The sequence below is a fragment of the Rhopilema esculentum genome, chromosome 17 (assembly GCF_057945365.1).
Source record: "Rhopilema esculentum isolate cy_ngs chromosome 17, ASM5794536v1, whole genome shotgun sequence".
In the NCBI taxonomy this organism is placed as follows: domain Eukaryota; kingdom Metazoa; phylum Cnidaria; class Scyphozoa; order Rhizostomeae; family Rhizostomatidae; genus Rhopilema; species Rhopilema esculentum.
The window spans coordinates 3,068,591-3,078,958 of record NC_142831.1 but is presented as its reverse complement, the minus strand read 5'-3'; the positions used below and the strand labels follow the sequence as shown (position 1 = coordinate 3,078,958).

Below are 10,368 nucleotides of genomic sequence, written 5' to 3'. Positions count from 1 at the left end.
AACTTGAAAATATAGGCAAGCAGCAATGATTGGTCAACCTAAATAGTCATGTGCTCGCGTTTCTGATTGGCCTATTTCGATCCACAACTGGGTATATATATTTCCTAGCGTAGAGTTTTCTATCTATGTTCTGACGTTTGAAACTTTGAAGAGTGTCAGACGAAAAGCTTTAGTTTACTCAAATGTTTGCTTTTTTCAAAGCCATTTTAAAATAATTCTGATTAGTAAAATCTTCACCAATTCTTAATCTAAATTATATCAACGACAGAATTACCAAATTTCAATAAACTGCTTCGAGTCACTTACAATATTTAGAGAACAAGTAAACGTCACGTTGTTTGTCGTCATCAGAAAATACACTGCTGAATTTGAAAACCGCAACGTGAGAGCCAATGTAACTGGCATTCTTTTGGAATAAAAAACCCAAAAGATACGAGAAAAGATTGACCAGGCATCAATTACCAGGTATCTATTTTTATTGAAAAATCTGAGGCATCACCTACAGTTTGGAAAGTATTTCTATTGGTGTCCCTGAAAACGATCTAAATGATTTGAGATGTGGTCCTTCGATTAAACATAAAGACGGGGTAAAATATTCGGTCTGCTACACCAATCATCAGGACGTTTAACAGTGTTTTCGGAAGCACATTCGGACCAACATTTCATTGATATCCACATGGTGGCCCATGTTGTGATGGGTTAGCTGAACGCACCATGTTGCCTCTCTGTTAAAACGAGGGGCAAATCAATCCAAGAAAATCTCGTACACTTTTTGAGAAAATCATATTGTTTTATCTGGAAATCCCTGGAAATCCTTTTGTTTTAGGGAAAATCTCGTATGCTATTTGGAAGAGTGAATTGCTCCTCGTGTTAAATGTTGGGTTAAGGCACTGTGTTGCAATGTGCATGTACGCAGACAGTATGTTTTGTTCTTTGTATGAAAACGATAACAGAACAATGACCGAGTAAAGCATTGTTTCATTGCCTTTAAATTTTTTATGGTTATTGGCAAATTTTCCTAAATTGGAATTGATAATATCGGGTAATTTATCGGGAAACTTTGCACGTTTTAGTAACAGGAGGGAAACACTTTGAGATCCCTAGACCATCGCGACACCGGAAAACTTGCTATCAGATAGAGGCATTGTCCCCAATCGAGGCTTCTCCGAAAAATTTTAATTTGCACTCATGTGACCCTACGATTACACGGCCTGTCATAATCGAACGAGAGAATGCGTAGAAAGGGTGGTGGCTAATCAAAATGAAAGAAGGAAGTAAAACTTAGCTTAGCTGTGATTAAAAGCCTAATTTTTGCCGTTTAGCTGTAGCAAATATGTCTATTTATTACGCTGTTATTGCTCGAGGTACCACTGTCCTCGTGGACTACTCGGACGCCTCGGGAAATTTTGAACAGATCACAACTTCAATTTTGCCGAGAATTCCTCTCGAGAATACAAAATGCACATATGTATCCCAAGGGTAAGCCTCAATTTCATGTGTTGATGTTAATGCAACGAATGGGATTATTGGTACAAAGAACGCAAAGGGTTTTGATTGGGGCAAAGGGTTTTGATTGGGGCAACAAATATTAGGGTATCAGTCATGGATCTTCACTGATCTGCGGCCTGTATGATGAAGGGTGGGCGTGCTCCAGGCTGATCAACTGTGAAACATCAGAGACATGGAAATTTACAGTTTGGAAATAGGCCTACATCGATAGATTGAAAGTTCTCATATACTATCAACATCTACATATTAATCAGAAAGGCCTATAAGGAAATATTATATCCCAGTAAACAATTTTGAAGATGAGGTTTAACTGTCTTTAGAGACTGGTCAACTAGGATAGAATCCGTCTTTCTTCCCTGCAGAAGTTCGACATTAAGTTTCGGTATCAAAAGTGCAGAAATTTGGTAATGGTTTTTGGTATTTTCAAATTGGTGATTAAGAAGTTTAGATTATTGCAAAAATATACCAATAACAGAAAGCAAAATAGGAGCAATGGAAATTGAGCGACCTTTTCTAATTTCCAACGTCCTAGCAATGATAACGGAGAGTATACTTCCTTTCTAAGGGTACCATTTGTGTTTCTTTTGCATCTAATATATGTCAAATTCCAATGTTTGTGACAATCAAATAATGCTTTCAAGAGAGTATCATTTATCTGATAGGCTTTCTTTGAACTTTTTTTTCTAAAGGTACCAGTTTCATGTTGTCGTGGAAGATGGAATCACCTACCTCTGCCTTGCAGATGGTTCTATGAAGAAAAGAGTACCATATGCCTTCCTTCATGAAGTATGAATCATATTCCCTTTTTGCCTTTTTATACCTTCATGGCCTTCCTAGGAAAGCATGTGATCACACTCACATGCAATGGTACAATGCCTCCAGACACTGAGGAGTGTGTTTAATTTTTGCTTGTTTTTAACTGTTAATTTGAAAACAAATAAGGCATGGAAAACAAATGAGGTCGGTGAAAAAACAAGAAATTTTTTTTTTATATGTTTTTAGCAAAGAAAAGTAAAGGGGTCCCAAAGGAGCTACTCCATGTTCCTGTAATGGGGCAAGGATGGAATTATTGAATTATTGGCTGAACAGTTGAATGCCTTAGCAATAAGTAATATGTTACAAAGATTTTGTGATTGTGCGCAAAAATTGTGACAAGATCATCAGGCGTCCATCATACAAAGATGCTGCAGCTATTTCGGTAAAGCATTTGCCAACGGCCCATATTGTAAAGTTTGCTTTATGCATGCCATTGGTTTTACTTCAGTAATTTCAGTATTCCTACTTCCAGCTGGCTTATGTAGTATGGTTATGCTTATGTAGGGGGTTACAGGCCTGGCCGTTTGTATTTTTATAGGTGAGCTGTGAATCGCTCCCCTCATTTGCTGAGGCGAGCTTAATCATTAACACATAGAATGCACTTTAAAGACAATCGACAGATGACTTAATAAGCCCCTTTAGTATCTGTCAGTTGCCTCAATGTAATAGCCTTAGTCAGGAGTATGCTGTTTTACTTCTTTCAATTTGTATTTGCTTTAACCGTGACTTAGGCACCCCTTTACTTTAAGTATTTAAAAGAACAGACTCTTTCAGTTTCATGTAAAGCTGGCACACCACAAAACAACAATTCTTTTGCAAAACAATCTTTTTGTTGTACAGAATTTGAAAATAGCTTTGAAAAAAAAATTTTAAAACAAGCTGAAGTTATACGTCTAGCACACTTCAGAGAATAAAACGCCAGAACATAGATGGAAAACTCTACGCTAAAATACCCAGTTTTGGATCGAAATAGGCCAATCAGAAAACGCGGGCACATGACTGTTGAGGTTGTCCAATCAGTGCCGCTTTCCTATTGAAAATGTTACCAACAGAGTCCTAAGGTGAAAACGAACTCACTTGGACAAAAGCGGTCGATCATGTTTATATAGTAGATATATTCACAAACTGTTAGATGGAACGATGATCAGGCTTTGCCATTAATGCCAAACATGTCGCAGTTACAGTTTTTCATCCAATCTGGGTTTTTCAGTAAATGCTGCTGGATAGTGGAATTCCATGTTTTGATTGTCGTTTTTGATCTGCAAGACAGAGTACCTTGTTCTCTTTGAGGGATAGTTTTGTTTCTATTGCTGGAAGGGACCTGCTGTCTTATTATATCCCCAATCTACAATTCCTACCAATTTCTTCGACTTTCCTTCCAAAAATATTCCTGTTTTCTTAAGATTGAAAGGTTCTAATCGCTACAAACGTACCTTTCGGTTAACTATCCTTTTCCAAATAGATCAAAGTTTATGCCTATCATAACAAAAACCGCCCAACAAGCAAAAAGTTAATTGCCAAAAATGCAATGACGGGAGAAATCGCTGCTACAAAAATAAACCAATTAACCCTTGTGCGTTTTCATAATTCTCTGAATAGGAAATTTTAGGGGAGCGATTCTTCTTTCATGTTCTGTTTAGAAGAGCAATTCATAGTTCGCCTCAGGTTGCAAGGGGAGCGTGGAGGCGCCTCAAACGTGGAGGCTATCGCTCGTCTCAAACGGCCAGGCCTGGGGTTATGTAGTTTAGTATATTTGTTTGACAGGAATATGCTGTTTTTTTAGGGTTTTGTTTGCACCACAAATTATTTATGTTATATAGTTTTCTTATGAAAATGGAAAACAATCTGCCCCTTTGATATTTCATTAACAACTTTTTTTAATGGCACATAAAAAATAATTTGGAAAACAGCAGGATGTGATAAAGGCATGACATGTTCAAGGGTTACACTTAAAAACAGAACGACATTGCTTTGAATTTAAAGATGGAGAAAACTTCTACAAAATCATTGTGTTTCAAGGGTTTGTACTGAGAAGTTTCATGCCATTTTCAAATCCTACCATTTTCAAAATTGTTTTCATATCTTTTTTGACAAAACACAGTCACAAGTGGGGGTCAAATATTGAGATTTTTCAGGGGTTCCATTGAAGCCTACTACCATGGGTGGCTAACTGCAACTATAATGTTTTTCAAATAGCTTTAGACTAAGTAAAGATCCCAGGCAATATTCATAAGCTTTTCATCATTGATATGTCACAAGATATTCTATTGTTACAGTTGTGGGAGAACTGGAAAAATTACTTGAGAATTAGGGTTTTTAAGGCTATGTAGCCATATGATATGTAGCTAATTTTTTTATCAAAGTGCCAATATCACTCCAGCACATGCCTGTAACAGTCTAGGGGTGCAAAATGGCACGCTTGTGCTAATTTATTCCCAGGAAGACCTGGCCTTTTAAGGTAGCCAAACAGTAAATGCACATATGAACACACATGATAGACAGACAGGAAAGATATACAGACGAGCACATATGAACAACATTAATACTGAGTTTTTCTGCATTTTAGAGGAAACCATAACATTGCTTACAAAAAACTTAATCATTCAAGTTATAAATAAAGTAAAATGTGGAAGCAGGAAATAATATCTTCCAAAATCTATATGGGAACAAAGGGGTATTGCCATTCAATACACATCTTGAAAACATGGTACTTCTCATGGTTTTATAAATATTTCATTGACCTGAATGGAATTTTTCATAGATCAAGAGACGTTTCACATCAGGAGCATTGAAAACAAGAGCAATGGTTTGCAATGCATATGAACTGAGAAGGGATTTTGGGGAAGTTCTCAAATCACAACTTGTAAGTCAACACAAATATTGTCTGTCAAATCTCTGCACTCCCCTTTTGAAAGTATGCTTTTAGAAAATGAATAGATTATTTAGGGTTGTGAATCAGAGCATGTTTGAATTATGCCATGTTGCCCTTTTCATTATTAAAGCAGTGGAATTTAAGCTTGTGCTTTCGTTCACGCTATGCTGATTAGTGGCATTTGAATCTTGTCAAGTTTTTTGCTTTTAATAATCTGCATTTACATTCATTTGGTGCTTGATGATTGCATTAAGCATGAACTTTTTTGCATTTTGGAACCATCTTTTTCTATACATCAACCGTGTGCAGCCCTACTTAAACATCATCAAGAATTCTTTGGCCGACAGGTATATAATGATGTGCATGTATACAGAACCTAACAGCTTCTCATAGATGATATGGATGTTTTTATTTTTTTAGCTAAGATACAATAAAGGTGATTTTGAAGATCCAAATCTTGCAAAGATTCAGCAGGCCCAAAAAGAGGTTGATGATGTTAAAGGAATAATGACTACAAATATTGGTAAAAAAATTATTATTATTAATAAACACCAATCAGTAAAAGAGCAGCTTATCTGACCTGTCCCTGTAAGCTTCTTGTAATATGAAAGTGTTATTGTAGGCATCGATACTTCAGTTTCTGATACTTAAATTTTACAATATTCAAGTGCTAGTAAAGCTGTCCGAGAGATTCATACCAAGAGATTCACAAAAATTTAGAAACAGGCACTGCCATTGTAATAGAGGAGATCGATAATCTTAATCATTGTCTCCCTGACCTAATATAATCTTGTTGGATCCATCTGTCATGACAGTCAATAGGAAATTTCCTCACCTTTTATTTTAGGTAAAGTATTGGAAAGGGGAGAGAAGCTTGAAATTTTGATTGAAAAAACAGAAGATTTGGAGGCTTCAGTAAGATAATTTTTATGATATATTTTATTTAAATTATAACTTTTTTGAAATAGACATTTGAGTTTATAAATGGCCTGAGCATCAGAAAGAGATGGCAAAGATTAGTAGATAGTGCCATTTTATTACATGGTTTTGTTTTAACACACACTGAAAAAGTTATATATGAAATTACTTTGTGTCTTTTCTTATGCATGCATTGCATGATATGCATCAATTGAACCCACATCATAAGATTTTTGATCGTGTTTGTTTCCCACAAAATAATGCAAATAGGGAAGTATGCGGTTTCTTGTTTGATATTTGTCTAAGTTATAAAAACTGTGCTGGTGTAGAAAGCTTTCTTAAAGACTTGTAAAGAAAAAGACATATATAATATTTTCTTCTCGAGTCAAAAAATGGAGCAGGTATCTTGCTGCTCTGCATTCATTAACCATTGTATTGCAAAAAGCAATTCATAGTATGCTGAAAACGAAAGATAAATCATATGTAAAAAGGAGGAAAGGTTTTTATTTGTTGATTCAGAGACAAACACAAACAAGGCAGTAGAAAGTGGACGATGGAAGGAGGTTATTTTTTCTACACTAGGGGGCAAGAGGGGTACATTAAGTAGTATTTGGGAAAAGAAATGGAAAATATAATAATAAGGCTCAAGTTGTTGGATTTTTGTAGTAATCTTGACTGGCATTATATTTGAAAATTTTCTTGGGCCTAGTATTTTCTTATATCAACATAACTAAGGGGGCTCCAAAATCATTTTCATAGACACACAGCAAAGTACCATAAAAGCTCTTTTAAGCTCTTCTTTCTTTTAAGCCCCCTCTCTATTAAGCCCCCACAAATCAAGCAACAATCTGAAATAAGCAAATAAGCCCCCTCTATTAAGCCTTCCTCTTTAGCCCCTGATCTAAAACAAAGAAAACATGAACATTGACTGGGTCTCATAATTGTTGTGATGACAATAAGATCATATAAAGATTTAGTTGTAAAGATTTACTTATGTGCATTTGAAGTCAGTCAAAATTTGTTTAGAAGATGTCCCAGGGGTTATCAATTGATCTCTCATGAATCTTATGAAGATTAGGACATTATGATTAATTACTTTTTAAAAACTTATGAAACTGCTAGCAAAGTTCTTTGAGAACATTTAAAGTATGACATTTTAATAACAAAAATGCATGGAGGATTTTTTATAACAATTAAATTATTAATAAAGCCCCCCTCTCTTTTAAGCCTCCCCCTCTAGGACTGACAAAAATTAATAATCCTCTTGGGCTTAATAGAGCTTTTACAGTAATTATCAAGTCTTTTTCCAATATATTCCAAAGTATTTGAGACAAAAATTCAATTACCACCATACCACTCCAACTCAACTCTACTCAACTCTCACAAGGACTATCATGCCAAACCAATTAGTAAAATCCAGTCCCTTGGAGCAATGCAATTTATGCGACTTGGTTCTTTTAATTGAAATTTTAAGCAACAGATTTCTCAAGTGTGACGTCATAAAAATCCATTTTTATAATTTTCGAATTTTGACCACATAACATGAAAGAACACCATGAAATACTGCCATATATGCAAAATCAGTTGAATTGATCAAAAATTGAATGAGCTATGGCCAATAGAAGATTTGAAGTTTTGGCTTAGCTCATAAAGTTATTCTTTAGCTGGTTTTTCAGATTTAGAGGTATTTCATTATGCTATTTCAGATTATTGGAACAAATTTCAAAAATTCTAAAAATTGATTTTTGTGACGTCAGCACTTAACTCTATTGACATTTTTTGTAGTGTGACCATGGCTTTGGATGTGTTTATTATTTGGCCCACTACATCTTCAACTCACATCCCTTTTCCAAACAATTTTACATGCTTTTGATTTTGCATTCTAATATTTTGGAGAATTTGGTTCACCAGGTATTATCTGCGAAGTACTTTGGGAGTAATATAATAAACAAAATCAGAAAACGGATAAAGTTTCATGTATATATTATTTATTAGCGAACACCCAAAAAGTGTATCATACTCTTCTAAATACGCTACCTTACTGTTGATTTCTTAATTATTTTTGTTTTCTCGTGCACATTTTGTAATAAAACAGAGTTTTCTTGCCTCTTTTTTCAGTAGTCAACCAATAACTGATGGTCAATGCCCTTGAAAGATTCCAGGGGAATTCTGATTTCGTACCTATTCAAAGGCCAATAAATCTCCCCTGAAACTGCTAGCTATCTATCTTATAGATTTATATATAGATACTTTACACTTTATTGATATGCCTTTCCTGTATATATGCATCTACTGCAGAAATGAAATAAGTGAAAATAAACGCAAACTGATAGTAACTATGTCCGATGTTTGAAAAAATCGTCATACAAATACCAATATCTGGTAACTAACTACAAAGTAATAATTTTGTTGAACATGAACAATTTCAATCTTGTGACACAAGTTTCTAAACCAAGAAATGAAATCTTAATGAGATGAAAGTTCTTCAGCTTTTTTCAAATTCCTTTCTTGCCACTTGCTCAGAAAGCCGAAGCGTGGCCAGAGATTTTCCCAAAGCTTTTTACCTTACTTTTGAGATTCCAGGGTAGATTAACCCTAGATCTGCGAGATAACATTCGCTTAGTGACAAATTTGATGTGGAATGACCAACTCTACTTTTTTCTTACTTTAAATACAAAAATCTGCAATCAGAAATTCAAAAATTTGTAACTATTTTCTCACATGTATCACTCTTTTCAAATTTGCATAATTGTTTTGAGTTTTAGATATTTTGTTGTCTTGTTGGTCTACAAGCCTACCTAAGGACTAAAACATAACGAATTTTAGGTGAATTTAGCAAAACCGACAGTTTAAAGCGTCATTCACGCTAACTTTGGGTTTTGTTGCTCCACAGTTGATCAACTGTTGATGACACTGTTGCATCCGCTATAGAATGTGTGTCATCCGCTATAGAATGAACGTAAATCTGAATATACGTCATAAATTTGTGTCACAAGTTTGTTAGCTTTTTGAAGAATGTTGTCAAAAGTCCTAGAATATTTGGGGATTTTTTACCAGTTTCTTTTGTCAAAATTAAACAAAGGACTTACTAGTATTTTGGCACAGTATAATCTACGTTGTTTTCTGCAGGCACAAACTTTCAAGAAAGGAACAAAGCAGCTGAGAAGAAAATTTTGGTGGCAGAATACAAGAAACTGCATAATTCTAATCGTCGTTGTCATAATTTTGCTAGGTGTCATTGCACTTATTGTCTTAGGATCGCTTGGAGTTCTGTAATTCGTTTAGAATGTCACCCAAAAGAGTTGAAACGTGGCGTGTATATGCAGCTAATACGTTTTTGTACCGACAAGATAGTCAATCATTATGTAACCTTTTGTTTATCACTGCTAGTATTTTTTTCATACATTTTGGTTCGAAGATTTGCTTCCCTGAGTTAACTGGGTCTTGCAAGAGCACATTTCAGACTTTTATTCCATGATAAGATTAGTGTTAATGTTCTTTTAAACACTGATTACGCTCCCTTGAATTTATTTGCAGTTTTCTCCTAAACGTTATTATGTAGATTTATCCCTCCCTCTAACCCCAAGGAAAGTCTAATATTTGCAAGCAAATTGGACCTTTTTGTATTTTTCTACACATATGTCTTAATGGCATGTTGCTGAACATTTTTTTTTAGTATTTTTTCACTATTTTTTGCCTCGTTTAATATTCATCGCGAGCTGCACGTGTTCAAGGTGCTGTTAGTGTTTTCACCCGCTGCATTTCAGCCGCTGTTTCCGAAGATATTTGAATAAGCTGTCATATAAAGAGTTTGAAGGCTAATAAAAACCTACACTTGATTAGCATATTTTTGAAAGTCAGTACTTTTATAAACGAGTTTACATTTAGTTACTTTGTTGCGGATTTGTAGAGATGTATGCAAGTGAACGCAGAAATCGAAATTTTCACATGCAAGTATCTGTTAAATCCCCTCGTTTATATAAGCTGTGGTGTTTGCTGGCCTTAAATTTCACTGCGTTATTACTTGTTTTTTTCAATCCTTGTCTGTGTATGCTCGTTTGACAAGTTGTACGATATCTTTCTTATTGGCATAAAATATATATTTGAAGTATTATATCTTCGCAGGCAAATTTGTTGTGCTTAACAGCTGAATATTTCTTGCAATTATTAAATTCAATAAAATGTTAGAAAGCAATTGTTATTTTTTCACTCTTTTATGCAGATTATATAAATTTCTCAAAAGTTCAGGTATA

At 34.8% G+C, this 10,368-nt stretch overlaps 1 protein-coding gene across 1 annotated transcript; it reads left to right on the top strand.

Annotated features, from left to right (window-relative positions):
- The first annotated feature begins 1,174 nt into the window (after window positions 1-1,174).
- Window positions 1,175-10,306, top strand: LOC135682588 (vesicle-associated membrane protein 7). Its single transcript, XM_065197587.2, has 6 exons — window positions 1,175-1,479; window positions 2,199-2,295; window positions 5,087-5,188; window positions 5,618-5,720; window positions 6,045-6,112; window positions 9,245-10,306. The coding sequence occupies exons 1-6, from the start codon at window positions 1,334-1,336 to the stop codon at window positions 9,389-9,391; spliced, it is 663 nt and encodes a 220-aa protein (XP_065053659.1). The 5' UTR covers window positions 1,175-1,333; the 3' UTR covers window positions 9,392-10,306.
- Window positions 10,307-10,368: the final 62 nt, after the last annotated feature.

Coding starts and splice junctions, on each gene's coding strand:
- LOC135682588 (XM_065197587.2), top strand. CDS start 1,334: ATGTCTATTTATTACGCTGTTATTGCTCGAGGTACCACTGTCCTCGTG. Junction 1,480..2,198: donor TGCACATATGTATCCCAAGG/GTAAGCCTCAAT, acceptor TTTTTTCTAAAG/GTACCAGTTTCATGTTGTCG. Junction 2,296..5,086: donor CATATGCCTTCCTTCATGAA/GTATGAATCATA, acceptor AATTTTTCATAG/ATCAAGAGACGTTTCACATC.